Below are 19,815 nucleotides of genomic sequence, written 5' to 3'. Positions count from 1 at the left end.
ATTTCTAATGCAAGAGAGCTTTGCCAGAACATGAGGAAAAGAAAAACGTCAAAAGTATTCCCAAATGTAGACATTGCTTTACTTGACTTTACCTGTGAGTAATGCGAGTGGTGAGCGCAGTTTTTCTAAACTGGCACTCATAAAGGATAAATTGAGGTCCACAATGGGACAGGAGAGGCTAAATAGTCTGACTGTGATGTCATTTGAGAGTGACGTCCTCCGCAAATTGGATTTTAGTGACCTGATTACGGACTTTGGTCTGAATAAATCCAGGAAAAAACACTTCACAATGTAACATTATATTGTAATTGTAAACAGTTCATATTTTGATGTCTTGTTGTTCTGAACAAGTTGTTCATGTACAGTAAACTGTTTGCAGCAGCATTTCCCTTGAAAGAGTGTGTAGTTATTTTTTTAAACTCAACTTTCTTTTTATTAATTAATTATTGCATGTTAATCATGTAATTGTGTTAAATTTGTGTCACTGGTGAATTTTGCATTTTATTATTTTTTAAAGCACATTGAGTCTGCATGCACTTGAAATGTGCTAATAATGTGACTTGATAATGTAATGGCAATTCAGCTATTTCTATGTCAGTAAGTGTTTATGAATTTCCACAATGGGACCAAATTAATGTAAAAGTCAATGAGTTGCTCTTCATATAGCTTTGAGTGCCAGGAACTTAATGGACACGTTGCAGTGGCACTCCATGTCTCTCATTAGAAGCAACACAGCCAAATGAATCCCAGCTAACACTCAAATGTACGTAGGCTACGAGGTATACTGTACTTAAAACACCTCCGCACCAGCTGAGAGCTGTTGACCACGAGCTCATGTTGATTGGCAGATTTGCCAGTCTTTATTTGGAAGATTTGACAGTCTTTATCGTCCCAGTGGGACAGTTTGGTTTGCAAACTATTTAGTCCACAGGCTTTCGAAGAGGCGACTACAGCCCTCAGGGGGCAGTCAAAGGGGCCAATTGGAAAGGAGAAGAAACAAATGCATATATATAAAATAATTAAAAATATATATTTAAACAATTTAGTTAAAATAAATTAATAATCTAGCAAATAAAAGCTCTGCACGTTGTGTTGTGAGCTCTTTGATAGGCTATTGTTGATATTTTCCTCTTTTTAAAGTAATTACACAATAATAGGGGGAGGGGGGGCACAGCCACAGGCTATGACTATTTGGGGACCTTTCCTCGGCTTTCAACGGCATGCAGCCTCACATCCTCTGCTCTAAGCTGAAAGATCTCCAGGTTGATCCCCACATGATCCTCTGGATAATAGATATATCCTCCTCAAAAAGGAGCCGTTTCATTAAGGTCAACAACTTCTTTCTTCTGTCACGATCGCATCGACAGGTGTCCACGATGCAATAGGTTTATATGGGGAGTGGCAACAGTTAAGGCTGATTTGTACTAGGAGTACTGTGGCTCGTGACAGAGCAGTAAAGGAGACAACCATGCAGTACTGTGTGGCTCGCAGTAAAGCAGGGGTTCTTAACGTTTTTTGGCCAGGGGACACCCGGAAATGCTTTAGCAATGTCTCGGGACCCCCGCCCCGCCTCCCTCCCGACCCCTAATATAAATTGACTGCTACAATAACCTTAATAATAGAGACAATAAACCATAAATAAATACTGAATAATAATCATTAGGGAAGGTGTATGCATGTACTATGTGTACTATATTATTTAAACTTTTCATTTCCATTTTCCAGCTATTCAGTTTATTTATTTATTTTGTAATAATTTGGGGGGCCCCCAAAATAATTTGGCGACCCCCAGAGGGGTCGATCGCGACCCACGGGTTGAGAACCCCTGCAGTAAAGGAGACAACCATGCGGTACACAGGTAGCATTTTGTTCCCTGGCAGGGAGAGGAACAAGCAGTGGTTGGAAAAGGTACTCACATTTTTTACTCAAGTAAAAGTATCAATACTTGTAATATAGAAATACTCAAGTAAAAGTCCAGAATTCATGTACTTTGAGTACCTCGAAGCACAGGTCTTGTGGGCCGGCAATGTTTGGAATTCACCAATCAAGATGGAATATGAAAAATCGGATCCGCCTTGATCACATGACTATAGAGATAATGTGTACGGATGTATGTGCTGATTGGAATACATTTGTAGGAGTAATATAGGATGGGATACAAAAAATACAAAAAATTCTAACCGATCTGTCTCGATCACATTAATATAGAGATCATGTGTACCGACAATTTGGATGAAATCTGAAGGAGCAATATAAAAAAAAATGTTTTACATAAGTCGGCTTCCTTGTGGAGGCGATTGTGAAAAATGCAGGGCAAAGGTTTTTCCTTGGCCTCTAAGCTGGGAGTGTGCATGTGTGTGCGTGCATGCGTGCACGTGTATGTCTGTGCGTGCGTGCGTATTGGCTTCTTTCCAACACCCTCAGGGTGTCGTTAAAACTACACGACTCTGTGGCACAATCCCTAATTATTCACCTGCACCACAGGTGTTCAAAAGGCCAATTGGAAAGTAGCCAAGAGGTCAGGGTGTCACCCTGACCTCTTGGCTCTGCAGGCTTATAATGGCTGAGCTCTACTGTGAATAAAATAAGAAAAATACTAAAATAACAAAATCACTATGGAGAAAATTAAGCCTTTCTGTCAAAAAATATTCTTCTACTGTACTGCTTCACTTCTCTTTCTCCCACACACGCCTTCCTTCACTCTTTTGTCTATCTCTACCCCTCTCTCTCTCTTTCTCTATCTCTATCGCTGCTCATAGCACACTCTGGATAAGCAACACAGGCACATGCAGGATTGTAATTGTAATTCCGATGGAATCAACCAATGACTCCGAGGCTTGTCTGGAAGTTTCCTTCAAATGACAGTGCGAGAGGCTTTATCTGTCAAGTACAGGCTTGTGTTTATGCTCAATATTGGAAGCACGCGCACGTGTGTCGGTGTGTGTGTATGTGCGTGCGTGTATGCATGTGTGCGCCCTTGTGTTTGTGTGTCTGACAGCCAATTAACATTAAAATGTGCCTACAGTCATGACAAGCGTAAAGAGGAATACAAAAGAACACATTTGTCTTGAGAATTATGGCTCTAAATTTATGCCTCACAAAACTAATTTAAATTCCATTCGAAAAATGTTTTGCTGAGGGGCTACTGTTGCATTTTATTGCTTGCATGAATCTATTGTATCCGTGGCTACATGGGATGGTAAAAAAGAAGAGAGACGTGCGGAATTCAGGGGAAGAAAAAGTGCTCTATTTCAGCGTGCACTCTCTCTCACCTGGTGTTGAGCAGGGGAACTATTACAATGCAGAATGCAATCTCTTTTGCATTACATACAATCCCCAAATCACTACATCCACTCCTTCGAGATTGCATAAAGGTAGAGAAATCCTTCCATGCACAATCGCACATGGATGCCCGTGTGCACACACACACACACACACACACACACACACACACACACACACACACACACACACACACACACACACGTCACGTTTACTGCGAATGCCGCAGCAGCTCTAGAGTTACTCCATTGTTCACTCTGACAAAACTATCCAGGAAGATCAAACGAGATCACAGGATTGTTTCCACTCACAAGTCGAGAGAAACAACAATGTTTTCTTTCTCCTCTCCCAGAAAGACGGATGCCATATACTGTAACACCAGCAGAATATTGCATTACATATTGAATCTATGCTACAATGATGTATTAACCAATTAAACCCTAGATACCTTTTTTCCCCTCTACAAAATATCTTTGCCAAAAATTGCCCAAACTACAAATCCCTAGGTAAGCATAGCTAGGTTCATGTAGTTATTGATTACTGTAGGAAATACCCAACGCCATGCCCTACTACACAGTAGGCTACAGACATACTGTATACAATGTGCTCGCATGAAGAACATCTAACCATTGCATTATGGAATGGTTTATTTTATTCGTGTTCCTGTTCCATTATATTTTCAAATCAGTGACCCTTATTTTCCAGTGGGTGTCTCCCCTGCAGGGGGCGCCCTAGGGTGACCGTCTACGTGGTCCATGTGTAGAACCGCCCCGGGGAAGTTGCCGGCTATTTTGGCAGCTCGAGTCAGAAAGTGTTTGGACGCTTGATTTCGACAGGTGCAATGACTTGGCAGGCATGAGTGAGTCTGCGTGCTATAACCAGCTTTACTTTTTGAGATTTTAAATGTAACAGAATCCCCCTCAGAGCCATTCCCATAAGTTGTGCGTGGGCTTTTCCTTGATTTTCTCCATCGAAGGATTTAAGCCAGGAGGCATGAGGAGCACATTCACCTGCCAGATTTACATTTAATAAATGTTGTTTTTCATTTTGTTTGCTAATTAGTGGATCACTTGGGCACTGACTAACTAGTTGTGCAACGTGCGTTGATGGAATGCATTAACATTACTGTTTTCTAATGTGTTACATTTGTCAAGATGCAAATGCGCATTAGGTTCCTTTGTAAGCTGTGCTATTTTGCACGTCTTAATTACCAGGTCTTACGTATTAACTTGAGACCTGGAGGCGTGACCAAGGCTATAAGGCCACACACACCGACTCTGGCCTACATGGCTAGCCTAGATTCCTACAGAGTCAAACTGTAAAAAAAAGAAGTGAGAATCCCTGTTGAGTCTAACAGAGTGTGGGAGGGGAGCGTACAGCAGCTGCATATCCCAACCTTGATTCACCTGATGTGCAGCTGAGTTTCATTCACCGTAACATCACGCCACAGAATGTATCCGAATGGACCCGTTTTACTGTGTCTAAGGTGACCTTCACACCAGAAAGCTTTACTGCGATTAAAACGAATCCTGCTACACATTGACGGAAAGTGCGCTTTGTTTGGCAGATGTGAAGCATCATTCGAATCCTAATGCGCATCAAAGAACGGCATTCTACTTCGACCAAAAACGGGGGTTTCGCTTCACTTCCAATCGCACTTGATTACAATTCGGTGCTGGTGGGAATGCAATCCGCAGCAAATAAAGGAAATTAAGCAAACAATGTGGCGGGTGAGGAGCTAAACACAGTTGGAGACGGAGAAGGCATATTTTACAGTGCAAAGATGTCCCATTACCGTGGATAATACCGTGATAGAGCTATAAAGGTCGAATGAAGAGACTGAAGCCCTGGTCGAAATGAGGACTAGTACATTTATCAATTGCTTACATAAAACACTGCAGTGTAACCTACAGAATATTCTGTCTGTCTGTCTGTCTGTCTGTCTGTCTGTCTGTCTGTCTGTCTGTCTGTGCGTAGACATGGAGTGCTGTCACTGTGTGGGGACTGGGGAGTAGGAACTTTCATCTCAATAAACATTTTGTGCTGCTGTCTGTTCTCAATGCGCTCAGCGCTGTGCCTCCATGCCCAAAAGAACAGTGCGTGGCTGCGTGCGTATAGTGAGTGAGAGAGAGAGCGAGGGTGGGTGAGAGAGAGAGAGAGAGAGAGAGAGAGAGAGAGAGAGAGAGAGAGAGAGAGAGAGAGAGAGAGAGAGAGAGAGAGGTCCAGTCCCCGACGGCACGACACATGCACATGTGACGTTATCATTTTAACACCATAGATTTCACTGTGTATAGGCTATAGTTTATGAATAGAACACATTGATAAGGTCCCTGCTGCGTTTCCAATTGCTGCGGATATACAGCGCAGTGTGAAGGCAAACCGCAGCAAATTAAATATGCAAGAATCCCAACTTCTCCGCCCATTCGCATCGAGTCTACCGAAGTATTAGGTGAGAATGTGACCTAACACTAACCGACAATCACACAGCACTTCTACTGAGATGAACTGTCTGGAAAGAAGTGCAGAAAATGTACTGCTGTAAAATGATGGAGTCACTATAGGGGAGGACTTTGATGGTGGCTCGAACACACTGGTTCTCACTGAGGGATACCAGGACCCCCAGGGGGTCCTTGAGGGGGTTGCCGCCTGGGAGTCCCCAGCTAAGAGACTGAGAGTAACGAACCCAGTTAGTAGAATACAAGTAGTGGTACAGTAGGAAAGGTACTCAAATGTTTTGCTTAAGTAAAACTATCAATACTGCAATATTAAATACACATGTATTGGCATCAAAATGTACTTAAATACTACAAGTAAAAGTACTCATTGTGCAGAATGTCCTATTTTAAGTTTTCAAATGTATAAAACTATTTAATAAGCTCACAGCCTCACATTGCGAAACAAATCTTGAGCTTGTAAGTTGTTAGTGTATGTTTTGTAATGATAATCAAAATCTACAAAGTAACTAGTATCTAATGTTTTCAAATAATTGTATTTGCCTCTGGAATGTAGTGACTCCACTACATAAGAAGAAGTACAAGTGTTGGAAATACTCAAGTAAAGTACAAATACCTCAAAGTTGTACTTTAAGTAGGAACTACAGTACTTAATAAATAAATGCAGTTACTTTCCACCACTGTCTGCAAGTCCATCGGACTTGCATCGTAAATCTTATCAATTGGTGGCCCATACTTTGCCTAAATGTGTATCAAACTAAAAAAGAAAAAGGAAGCCTTTGAGGGTGGCTCTAACAGGTCGGCCTGACCAGTACAGTATGATTGACAGGGGACGTAATCCTACTGACTGCCTCTGTTCACTAAGCTCTACAGGTGATGCACCTGCTTCCACTGCAGTCACTGTGATGTTGTGCCTGTCAGCCTGCAGTCTCTCACCTGCTTCCACTGCAGTCACTGTGATGTTGTGCCAGCCTGCAGTCTCTCACCTGCTTCCACTGCAGTCACTGTGATGTTGTGCCAGCCTGCAGTCTCTCACCTGCTTCCACTGCAGTCACTGTGATGTTGTGCCTGTCAGCCTGCAGTCTCTCACCTGCTTCCACTGCAGTCACTGTGATGTTATGCCTGTCAGCCTGCAGTCTCTCACCTGCTTCCACTGCAGTCACTGTGATGTTGTGCCAGCCTGCAGTCTCTCACCTGCTTCCACTGCAGTCACTGTGATGTTGTGCCAGCCTGCAGTCTCTCGATCCAAGACCTTGTCAAGAGTGATGGCACCCGTTACGGGATCAATGTGGAAGATCTTCTCCTGGTCCGTGCTGTGATCAATGGAAAACCTGCAACCGGAGACAGAGAGAGACACACAGAGAGTAAAGCATGAGGAGCACAATTCTGCGACATTTAATGAATACAGTCCTTTTTCTTTTCTTCTCACTTATAATTATTTTTGGGCTCTCCTTCCGTTCACTGTGACAAACAAAGAGGTTGTCTAAGGACTGACAGAGTTTATATCAGGTTACTTTGAGCGGGAGCAATTAAAAATATTTAATGATGAGAGAGAGAGAGAGAGAGAGAGAGAGAGAGAGAGAGAGAGAGAGAGAGAGAGAGGGAGGGTGGGGGGAGAAGAAAGATAGAGAGAGGAAAAAAACATATCCACCAAAGAAATGGATAACAATAATCATCTGTTACAGTGCGTTTATTGGAAAGCTATGACAGTGTGTGCGACCCTGCTAGTTACTCACTGCCCACCCCGGAGCAAGAAAGTAGACTTTAAAATGTCAAAAGTGCGCTCTGGCAAAATCATCGGGAAGTCTACAGAAAACCCAATGACTGTTTTCTTTTTATTTCCACTGAACCAATCAGCGTGAGCTAAGGGCGGGATATGTGCGAAACCGGATGTGACGCTATATAGACACGTCAATATGATTAGTTGTGTTTGCACGCCCACACGGTGATAGACAGACGGTCCCATCCAATCATCTACCAAGTATCTTGAGAAAAAGGAACAGCCCTGTCATCGAATTTGCTCCCGAGATCCCAATAAGCTGTGAAACAAATTTGTGTAGCAAGCTTCTTGGATCTGGCAGCGTCAGGTTAGGAACAAGTATGTTAACACCCCGAACGCCCGGGGGTTATTTATTCCATTAAATCAGATCGCCCATCGATTTATAGCAGCGGAGCACTTTTAACGACGGACCGGATGCTATCCCGCATGTGGCTGAAGTAGCTACATGTAGCCAAAACACTCTCGATGCGATCGTCAAACAACGGGAGATATGATTAATTCTACCGCGACTAGCGACGGGACCGCAATGGGCCGTCTAACACAATCTTTTCTTAGAATTGGACGGAATGTTTTAGTTCAAGAGTTATTCACGTTTTAAGATTTTCGATCTCGTCGGCTAAAATGGGGGGGGGGGCATTTTCTATGACCGGATCACCGGAAAATAACATTGAATGTTGCACAACAGTGTCTGTTGCGCAACAGTGTCTGTTGCGCAACAGCCTGTGGAGCGATGCGATCGGTTTTGAAAAAAAATCTCCGTCCTTTTGATCAATCTCCGTCCTGAGCGCTGGGCGTTACTAATTGATAGGACGGAGAACTCCGTTTATGTCGCTTGGGGTGTTAAACGAGTACGTATAGTAATGCAGTAGTACTGTATTCAAATATTTTACTTAAGTATTTTGATTATTATTACAAAACTGTACCAGTTAAGCACTATTTTATACTTAGGCTATTTGAAAATAGCCGATCTACAAGCTTTGGCGGTACAGTACCTGACAGGTGCGTTCACCACATCGGGGTCCTTGGCGGTGACCGTCCCGACCAGCGCTCCCACCTTGGCGTCCTCCTGCACCTCCATGACGGCGCCCTCTGCCGGACTGAAGGCGGGCGGCTCGTCCTCGTCCGACACGCTCACCCGCACGATGGTCTGGTCCCGGAAGGAGCCCAGGTCCACGAAGCGAGGGTCCGCGTGCTTGTTCACCGCCTCCACCACCACGTTGTGCGTGCGCTTGCTCTCAAAGTCCAGGGCCTGGAGATGAATGAAACAAGGTGGAGACATCAAGGAGGGGGTCGTGTGGAGTCCAGGGTCTGGAGATGAATGAAACAAGGTGGAGACATCAAGGAGGGGGTCGTGTGGAGTCCAGGGCCTGGAGATGAATGAAGCAAGGTGGAGACACCAAGGACTCATGGAGCAAAATGTTCTGTGGGTCTTGAAAGATTAGTACTAAAAACAGCAAAAAATCGCTGGCGGTGCGAGCAGACTGTTCTAGAGAAACTGTAATGTTTACCCACAACCCATAAATATTTCACACTGCAGGAGTCTTTTTTTTAAATCGTCTGTCATTATATCGTTGTGGCTTTCACGCTGAACGATTGGTCGCAGACTAGACCCGATATTCATTTGTTTTTATTTTATCATTTTTACATCTCACGCACGTGCAGGATGCCGTGATACGAGCGTGAGACCGACACAGAGGACGCCCCTCTCTCTCTCTCTCTGCACGCCACACACACAGGAATAGCCTAAGCTACACAGACCGACACAGAGGACGCCCCTCTCTCTCTCTCTCTCTCTCTGCATGCCACACACACAGGAATAGCCAGGCTACACGGCATGTTTGTGACAGCGTGTAGTGTAGCACTGTAGCCTACGTGGGATGCAGTGAGACAGGAGGACGTTAAATCTTGATTTTCATGAAATAACGCTCCGTCTCTCTCTGCGCGCACACGCACGCGCACGCACGCACACACACACACACACACACACACACACACACACACACACACAGAGAGAGAGAGAGCATACGAGGTCCAAAAGTTTGTTCCAATGCGGTTTTATCAACATTATTCAAGTGAAATGATTTGGTTATGGTTTATTTAACAGCAACATTGGGCTAATGCTACCATGTACGACACAGGACAGGGATTTACCCAAAGAATAATGGTTATATATTATCATCTGATCGCATACAGTCGACACACACGACCAACCGACAGATAGACAGACAGACAGACAGCAGTGCGGTGAGCAGTGAGCAGAGCTGTCCTGTGCTCTCATTGGCTGTAATACAGGACTTCTCGGGACGCGATCGCAACCCATTTCATACTGTACGATGTCCAGTCGGCGACAGAGCCAAATATCAAACTTGCTTGACATTCAGCAACGCTCCAGAAGGCGTCGGCGAGCACTTTTATCGGCGCTATATCTTCTCGCAGAGCCTTTCACACACAGCGAGCAAAACCTCGCCGATCAAAGCATAATCGGAGAAAATATCGGGCAGTGTGTACGAGCCATAACTTGAGTGACAGGTTGGATACATCTGGGTAAGATGTAAAAATGGCCATATCTCCAGCTGCACAAACTATAGGAACTGAAATGCCTTTATCAATGCTGGGTAAGTCCTTTGTGCTTTGCTAACAAAATGGAAGTGAGAAAAGTGGATATTGCAGTCTGCTGAGTCTGACTGCTTCTACCTCAAATCCAGTTGACAGTAGCCTAGGTGTTTTTTAATCTCACAACACACCAGGCTGTGGCCAATACCATTGGAAAGAAAAGAAAGGCAATGTCACAGCTGACTTCACATCTATAAAAAATAATGAGTAGCGACAACCTTTATGGAAATTGAGAATTGAGCATGCTAGGATTCTCAAGGATTGACAAGATCAGTAATGCCTACATTAGAGGATCAGCCCAGGTTATAAAATTTGCGGAGTAGCTCCGGTCTTGGCTTCTATATTATTTTCTACCCGGCTGGACAGAGCTACTGGGAGCTACTGGGACCAGTTAGCTACTTTGCTTAGCGCCTATAGCTCCGGTTTCTGTGTTTCGGGGCGATTTTCCGCTCTGTTGTGCAGCGGCACCGCTCACCGGAATAAACAAGCTTGTGGATCGGCCTTTTATAGTCATTTTGTTGTTGGCGGACGGTTGACGTTCGCGGCAGAAGAACGTTCGTCGTTCGAGGTTAGCACCCGCTTGCAGGTGTTGAACCCTGCCAAGCGCTCTTTTTGATTTTCCACATATACAGTACTATATTTATAACATATAGCATTAGCTAACTCAAATGCGTTTGACATTATTGTCTTACAGTTAGGCATGCAACAGCATGAAATGCTTTCTGTATGATATCACACAAAATACCATAATATACTGCGGAATATATAGTGTACATATTTGATAGACTTTCTGTGAACATCTAAAGCAGAGGTGGGCAGCTTTGACAATAGAGAGGGCCACAATATTTCCACACTCACTCCAGTGGGGCCACATTGCATATTAATGTCGTAGCAAAAAGTAGCCGATCTACAAGCTCAAAACGCGTCGCAATTGAAATCCTGAATATTTCTTTTGCCAATTTTTAATTGGAATATTGAAGTAAAAGTTTTATTGAATTTCAAATGGATTTAGTTATAGTTATCTTATAACTTTATGAATTAAATACAAATACATTGGACATAAAAAAAGAGAAGACGATAACATTGTAATACTAGTAATTAACTGAAATCAATAATATATCAATATGAGGGCCGGATTGCGTGATGGTGGGGGTGGCATGTGGCCCCTGAGCCCCCAGTCGCCCGTGTATGGCATAGACACCAAGCCCCCAGTAAGGCTATCCAACGTTGAAGCTGCCACTACCTACTGGCAAAATGTGGAACTGCGGCACTTCAATGGAAATGGACGGACGTTCATGACGTCATGTGTGCGTAAGGCCGGATTGGCTAGGCTAGGCTAAACTTCCGCTTGCTCGAGCCATTGAGTTATAATTGTACTTCCGACAGTCTTCCGGGTGCTTCAAAACGCCACTGAGCAACTTCCACTGAAATGAATAGCGGGGGGGCTAACACTCCGGTTCGGTCTCTATCCTTTAATTACTCCATGATAGACACACCAGTCACACTGAAAACTGGAGCCTTTTCCCTGAGTGACGGACACAGATAGACAGACTACTGTCGCAACACACCGGCTTCACGGATTGGCCAGAGGCGTCACATGACGTTTGTACCACTGTAGAGATATAAGAGATAGCGTGTGGTTGACAGAACTGCATTCTGGGACAGAGACGGAGAGACAGAACTGCATTGTGGGACAGAGAAGCAAGAACAGCCTGACGTTAGAATGATCCGCTGGTCCGTCCGTCTGAAAGGAGGACCAGAGAGATGGCTCAATGCATCTGTGGTGCTGCAGGACAAGCTGTACTGCTTTGGAGGAGACAGTGATCACATTGATGTTAACGTCTTCAACACAGTGTCTTTATGCTGGAGGAAGCTGAGCCCAGGAAGAGGAGGAGGACGCCACCTAGAGGTTCCATCCAGGCGCGCTGGCCACACAGCTGTGTCGGTTGAAGATATAGTCTACATCTGGGGAGGCTTTCCTTACTGCAATGTGCTTTATGCATTTGGTGTTGACGCCTACAGATGGTTCAAACCCAAGGTTTCTGGCACTGTTCCAGAGGAGAGGTACGACCACTCAGCCTGTGTGTTGGAGAAGGTCATGTTTATACATGGAGGATCCACCAAGCTGACTGGATGGACTTCTGACATGTACAAGTTGGACACCAGCACAATGGTCTGGACTTTAATTAACACCAGAGGAACTCAACCTACTGCTACATACTTTCACTCTGCCACCATCATCGGGACAAAGATGTTTGCTTTCGGGGGGAATCAGTACCCCCTCAGAGTGTTTGACACAGAGACCAACCTCTGGCTGAGCCCACCATCGCCTCATCTAGAAGGACGCTGCTATTCTTCAGCATTTACCTACAATGGAGAGCTGTACATATTTGGTGGCTGGAACAATATTGATGTGTGTAAATTCAGTCCAGAGACCTTCTCCTGGAAGAAGGTTGAGCCCAAGGGAAAGGTCCGGGTCCGATGTATGAGATATGCAGCTGCATGCATATGGTGGGAGATCGTGTCTTCTTCTTTGGAGGAGACACCACCCCTGATAACCTGTATGTCTTAGACTTCAATCCTAGCCTCAAGACATTATGTAAGCTAGCAGTTATTCAGAACGGTCTGGAGCAGTCGGAGCTCACACACGACATCAGGTGGGAACTGGCAGCCATGACAACCAACAATAACAACCCGACGACGCCGACATGATAAAAGCGTGCCTACGATAAAGAAGGAAATATAAATAATAAAAATCACACCCGTGTGAAGTGAGGGGCGCTAATATATTAAAGTCTAACTCAGTCATGTTGATTAGGTGATGTAAAACAAACGGTGCCAACACAAACATTAAACGCCATTAACAATAAAGAGACAATATGACGTAAACGACACATTATGGCGTAAATGTTCCATTCATTGTCAATGCGTTTACTAAACAAACTTTGAACTAAAGACAAACATTAAATAAAACGGCAAAAAAAAAAATACACTGTGAAGTGAGCGGTGCCTTTGACTTGTTTGTCTGGGGCACCCGTCACAACTGCCCCTCCCTACCTACGCTACCCTACCCTACCCTGCCATTTTTTTATTGGAATCCTGAAGTCTTTTTTTTTTTTTAATGCATTTAGTTATAGTTATGTTAACTTTATGAATGAAATACAAATACATTGGACATAAAAAAAACTAGACAATAACATTGTAATGCTAGTAATGAGCTGAAATCAATAATAGATCAATGTTCGGATATTAACCTGAGGGCCGCATTACATGATGGTGAGGGCCGCATGTGGCCCCCGGGCCCCCAGTTGCCCATGTATGATCTAAAGTATAGTTTGTACTGCCTGTGGAATAAACATTTGTACAATATGAATGTAATAACATTTGGGTTGTGCTTTAGCATGTTGACACTGCCATGCGCCAATAACATTACAGTATATTTAATGAACAAAACATTGTGGCATGACGCAGCATAATGCACATATTATGCATACATAAATAATTAAATACCATGACACTATATGCCACGATAATACGGTAATACAGTATACCTTTACATGCCTACTTACATTACGCCCTGCTCTGCCTTTGACATGTTGCGGTGACATCGCGTTTTTTAACCAGCCAAAATTCTCTATGAGTGTATACTCATACAGATATTCTACTGTATGTTAGGTTCTTAGTTAGCTTGACGACTATTATTTTCATTTTTATATATCTGATGTATCATGTGTTGTTTTAGCTTACTGTAAATCGCTCTGGATTAAGAGCGTCTGCTAAAATGCCTAAATTGTAATCGCTGCCGCCACACTATACCACGCAAGTCTCGGCTTGTGTTTCAGACGCGTTGGCTGAACGCATGTGTGAGTCCAGCCTCAGGCATCAGCCCTTTCCAGGGAGACACATTTCTAGTGTGTGCCATTTTCACGCATATATGCAGTCGTCATAATCATCATCAAGTATCAATATTATGGCGGCAATTACATATCTGTGCTAATTGTGTAGAAGGCTTATGGGACCTCCCAGTGGGCGTGCAGTGTATGTCTGCATATCACATAGATAGACTACCACTGATAATAAGAAGCAGAGCGCTGCTAGCTCAAGCGTCTGTCATGTTATCTAATGTAGTAGCTTGAAGGTTTCTTCTATAGGCATGTTAAAAAAAAGGTTGCTATGCTCCATTTAATTGCTAACTATCAGCTCTAATGCTTTGCTTAGTGATGACAGTAGACTAAAAGGTCCACTATTGGATGTAATGAAATGTACTTCCCTACAGCTTTAGGAATGGAGCACCGCTGACCAACAGCTATAACAGAACCCTTACCTTTTTGACGGAGATCACCGCCTCCTGCGTCTGTGGGTCCGTGGAGACCTTGAAGAGCTCCCCTCCCTCTTGGTCTTTGATCAGGTAGCTCATGTCCGTGTTCTCTCCCATGTCGGCGTCGGCGGCGATGACGCGGCCCACCGAGGTCCCCACGGGCGCACCCTCCGAGACCGCGAACTGGTACATCTCTGGTTGGTGACCCGGGTAAGTGTTACAGGAGGAAAGGACAATAAATAAGTGATGGAAGGTGTTACGAGGAAGAAGAGGAAAGGTGGATGACCGGAAGAGGGTGAGGTTAGAGGGAGAGTGCATGTGGAGAAGATGAGACAGAACAGACAAAGAAAGAAGCAGGCACAGAAAATAATAAATAGTAGAAATGAAATAGAGTCAAAGAGATGAATTGAAGAAACAAGTGGGGAGAAAGGGTGAGAGAATGCAATAAAGGAACGAGATCAACGGGATCAGGGTGAGTTAAGCGAGGTCTGTGGTCAAAATGTTCACAGCATCCACCATCCAGTTCAATTCAATTCAGTTCATGTTGAACATACTGTATAACATTATGCCATTGCTGTTAGCGGCACTGACAGCTCCTATTGAGTTCCTGTCAGGGGTTATGCACTACTATATCTCTGGCAGGTTTGAGTGTTAATCGTGCATATGCTAAACTGTCAGTCTGTCAGTATTAAGACTTTCAGTATGTCTGCCGGGGTTCATTCACAACACTGTGCACATTCAAGCACATTCTTTTGCACAGTTTGCGAGGTGTGCATGGATCTGCTTTCCAAACTGCATCTGTATTCACACAAGCAGCTACAAAATTGACAGGCTACTATTCCAATGGAAGCCAGCAACATAAAGACACTTGTAACTTCTGACACAGAAGTTAAGGGAATTTTTAATTCACTAATAAATACACAGTTAGAAAAAAAGGACTCTCGTACTTGGCACCCAAAGAGTCTGACTGTACCACGTGTTGTTTATATTCATGACTAATAAAGTAATCAATCAATCAATCAATTGTAGAGAACTTTGGAGAAACATACTCGCAAATAACCTTTGTGAATTGAGCCCCCCAAGACTCTAGACACAACTCAGCCAACTGTAACAAACAATTGTGTTACTTTAAAATGCGACTGTCTGTAGTAGAGAGGTAAAGAAATAAACAAGATGTCAGCCCTACTGGACAGAGAGAGAGAGAGGTATGGACGGGCCGACATGCAACCAATGGACCGACATTGCCATCCTTAGAAAGGGAATAATAATAATGTTTTATTCATAAGCCAGAGGTTAGACAAAACACAAAGGAGCCATACTGTACATTGAGTGCGTCTTCTCTTTTGTGTTTGCATCATTTAATTAAACCAGCCATATTCATTGGCATTATAGTGTGTGTGTGTGTGTGTGTGTGTGTGTGTGTGTGTGTGTGTGTGTGTGTGTCTCCACATGGCAGAGGCAGAAATATATATATTATTAAATGTGGAGGTAGGCCTAAGCTAAGAGGTCAAAAAGGCTAATGATATACATTGAATAAAAATTAGGTCAATTTTAGTCTTGACCGAACTGGCGTGAACGTCATTCAACAATATGCAATTAGCCCTAAGAGTAATGTTTTAGACACATGGTGAAAGAGAGACGGAAATAGATACAATGTATGAGTCGCAGATGTTATATGAAATTAATATTATTATGGAACATTATTCCATAATACTGCAGCCCTTTTCTGATAATTGTATACACTATCTTGATGTTTTTGTCATAGTACACTTTTCTTTTGCCCTGTACCATATTGCGCATAATTCCGGGATGAAATCGGAAAATCGGGATGGACTGACGCCGGGTCTAAACTAAATCTGTATAATTACCACAAGAGCTGTGAGGCTAAAACAAAACATCAGTGTCACTCTCTTTAATATTGATTCAGACCTCTCTAGAGTCCCATGTACCGGGCCAGACATCAGTTCCTATCACTTGAAGTTGATAGCTAGTTATGGGTCGAGTGTTGGACCAGCACATGCATTAATATAAAATGATATTCTCTGACAGTATTTGGGCCAGTCAGCACAGCTGACACCATTCCCTGATTGGTCTTAGTGACCCACAAGATATAAACTCTTCTCGACTCTTTCTTCAGCAAAATCTCTGGGACAAATTATATCAAAGCATGTTGGGGGGATGATATAAACAAACAGTGGCGATATAATAATTCACCACTACACTACATCACTGTAGTAGTGTACTGTATACAGTGGGCAGGCCTAACATTCAGAACTCAGAGCCCTATAGGGGCCAGCTGAGCTATACCCCTCTAATTGTCTCTCTGTTTCTGTTGCAAATTAGGAAGCAGACATCAGAGGCGGGTGAAAGAAGACCCATCATCTTTACTTTTGGCAATACAAACTATTTAATCATTTTCCAAACGGCCAACGGGGGGAGAAAGCCAAGAGGTGAAGTGCAGCAGAGTGAATACAACACACCCTCACACATTTACTGCTCATTTTCGCGCTCTCTCTCTCTCTCTCTCGTCCACTCATTTTCTTTTCAGGAAATGGAAAAAAGAGCCTGAGTTCCAATGGATCGAATCTACTTATTATTTTGTCACAAGCACTTGTTCATTAGCCTGGTGAAACCACTCCCCCTGCTGGACAACATTTCAATTCTGTGAGAAGGGAGAGTCTGGGCTCTCTCCTGCAGAGACGATGTACTCCGGTCCAAATCAGACCGGAGCGATATGCGGCCGTATGCGGCCGCTAGAAGCGGGATCAACGCGAGACTGGTGACACATTGTAGCTATGCCACAGCGCAAATGTAAACACAACCTAACAGGACTACAACTCAAAATTATTATGGAGATATCAGATTTTTGTCCCGCTGCTTCCTGTTCATCGTTTCTGCTTGAGAGAGCCCAGATGCAGGCAGGAGGAGGGAACTTGTGAACTCAATACTGCCGCAATCTGGCGGAGTCGGGATACTTGTTAATCGCTAGAAATGACAAAAAAATCCCGTCTTTGACAATGTGATTTTTTCTTTTTTAATTGTTAAATGCAATGAATCTCTGAAGACAGAATCTGCTAACCGCAAGCTCTGTCAGCACCACTGCCTAAAACATGTAACATTGTTGTTAGCAGCAATAGAGATAGGATATCCGCACACTGTCTTCACTTACAGAATCAGATTTATTGAGCAACGCTTCGGTCGTTCAGACGGTCGACCAGGCAGATCGACCTTCATCTGATGAAGGCCTGAACGACCAAAACAATAAATGTAATTATGTAAGTGAAGACAGCTTTGCGGGATCCTCTTTTCTCTACTTCTACAGTTATCCGACGTATACCTGTCCACTGTAGGTGTGCATCATTTTTCATCTAATGTTAGCAGGAATAAACACAGATCTGCACCAGGAGGAAGTGTAGCCTACTAAGAAACTGTGTTTTTAAACAGAAAAAGGAGGCCGTGCCGCCAAAGAGGCATGAACTGAATGGGTTCCCAGATTGCAATGCTATGCGTCGTCGCTAATTTTGCATGACTTGAATTGTATGATGAAGAAAGTCATTCATTCACAAAAATATAAGTTGAATATATTATATATATTTAATATATTGTTTATGTATTATTACGTTGAAATATGGAGATCAAGGTTTCGGCCCGACAGTGACAATTATTCTGCCCCACAAGATGAACACTAATCTCTCTCTATCTCTCTGTATCCCTCTGAAAATATGTGTGTTGTGTGTGTGTGTGTGTGTGTGTGTGTGTGTGTGTGTGTGTGTGTGTGTGTGTGTGTGTGCGTGCGTGCGTGCGTGCGTGCGTGCAAGAGGCTCACTCTGTGGAAAGAGTGGTGGGTTGTCGTTAACGTCGGTGATGACGATGGTCACCGTAGTGGAGCCGGAGAGACCGCCCAGTTGACCCGCCATGTCCGTGGCCTTGACCACCAGCTCGTAGCGGTCCTGGGTCTCACGGTCCAGGTCTGCCACAGCTGTCAGGATGACCCCTGATGATGGTGGCATGGAAAGGGACAGATGAGCAGTGGGAGACAGAGAGAGAGAGAGAGAGAGAGAGAGAGAGAGAGGACACACACACACACACACACACACACACACACACACACCGAGAGACAAAAAGAAAAGTACACAACAGTTGTTAGAATTCCTGCAACTTGATAATATCCCTGACACCACCCATTTTGAATATCAACCTCAGCTGAGCACTCAATTACAGATGAGACGCACTAGTGCGATGCATTCCAATTCACCGCTCCCTGAGCCCTCCTGAAGGACGAGATTGTGTCTTCTTTTCCCTTCTTCTTTCTTTCTTTCCCTTTTTTTCTCTCTTGAAGCACCGTGCTTATACCATTGTAGGACTGGGCTGTATTAAAATGAATAATATAAAGGCAACGGAATGAAGGCCTGCCCCTGCGAGAATGAAGCTCCATGACAACTGCTCTACGGTGAAAGCAAAGCCTGTGTCAGGATGCACCTCTACAGTGCAAGCAGTGGAGTCGGTAGACAAAACAATCACAATGGCTTCCCTTAATCTGCCCAGGGAGCACATTCAGTAGTTGCATTTCAACAGGCTCTGTGCTGAGTTGAAAACAGGCTCTGTACTGCGTTAAGCCACACCAGTCTTACACTTCAAAGAGAGGAAAGAGTTCTGCAGAGTTTGAAAAGAAAGAAACAATCCAATCCTCTGCATGCTTCCAGAAATTGGTTATTTGTGAAAAGATGACTGCAGTGTATTGGTCGCTGTGACTGACCCACTATGTGGACTAACTACAGTAGCAGCACTCAGGTCAGGTTGCCCTGTCCAATCGCAGGCAGCTGGGGATATGTCATTGCTGACATTGTGACTAAGGCATATAAGAATGGTATCAAGACCACTCGCCCCGTTTCTGTTTTCCTCCCAGAATTTTCCCCAGTGAGGGGTGGGAGAGGCTGGACAGCAGACGGCTGGACTTTTAATTTCTCTAACTATAAACTTTCATGACAGCAGACAGCCTAAGTACAAATATAATTCATGAAAAGCTACTACATTGAAGTCTGTTCACAGAAGTTGTGAAGTTGTGGGGATTATCTGACGAGGTACCATTTGAGTGTGCAAAACCTTACATATACTAAATAATACTAAGTTGTTTATAGGCTCAATATAAGTAAAATAATATAGCCTTTCTACAGGAGTATCTTTTTATATGTTTCCAAAAAGAATACAAACAGCCAATAGCATATTACAAAGTCATCCCCCTCAATGGTGACAATTCCGGGAGGAAAAACGGGCAAGCACCGAGGCGAGTAGTCCGGTATTCAGAAGAATGGGGATTTCAGCTCCATATTTTTTTGTTTTGCATTTTAGTGTGACAGTATGATGGCATA

At 43.7% G+C, this 19,815-nt stretch overlaps 1 protein-coding gene across 1 annotated transcript in view; it reads right to left on the bottom strand.

Moving 5' to 3' along the window:
* LOC308327094 (cadherin-22-like) overlaps window positions 1-19,815 on the bottom strand; it is a gene marked incomplete at both ends in the record, with an annotated part of 124,434 nt that overhangs the window by 47,616 nt on the left and 57,003 nt on the right. Inside the window, 4 exons of the mRNA XM_080780239.1 lie at window positions 6,930-7,066; window positions 8,508-8,764; window positions 14,453-14,640; window positions 18,273-18,440. Of these exons, the coding sequence (XP_080636365.1) occupies window positions 6,930-7,066; window positions 8,508-8,764; window positions 14,453-14,640; window positions 18,273-18,440 (750 nt within the window). The remainder of the gene's footprint in view (window positions 1-6,929; window positions 7,067-8,507; window positions 8,765-14,452; window positions 14,641-18,272; window positions 18,441-19,815) is intronic.

Source organism: Protomyctophum bolini, assembly GCF_963924005.1.
Source record: "Protomyctophum bolini genome assembly, chromosome: 2".
NCBI lineage: Eukaryota > Metazoa > Chordata > Actinopteri > Myctophiformes > Myctophidae > Protomyctophum > Protomyctophum bolini.
Note: the sequence above shows the minus strand (reverse complement) of the source record. Positions and strands in the feature narration are given on the sequence as shown.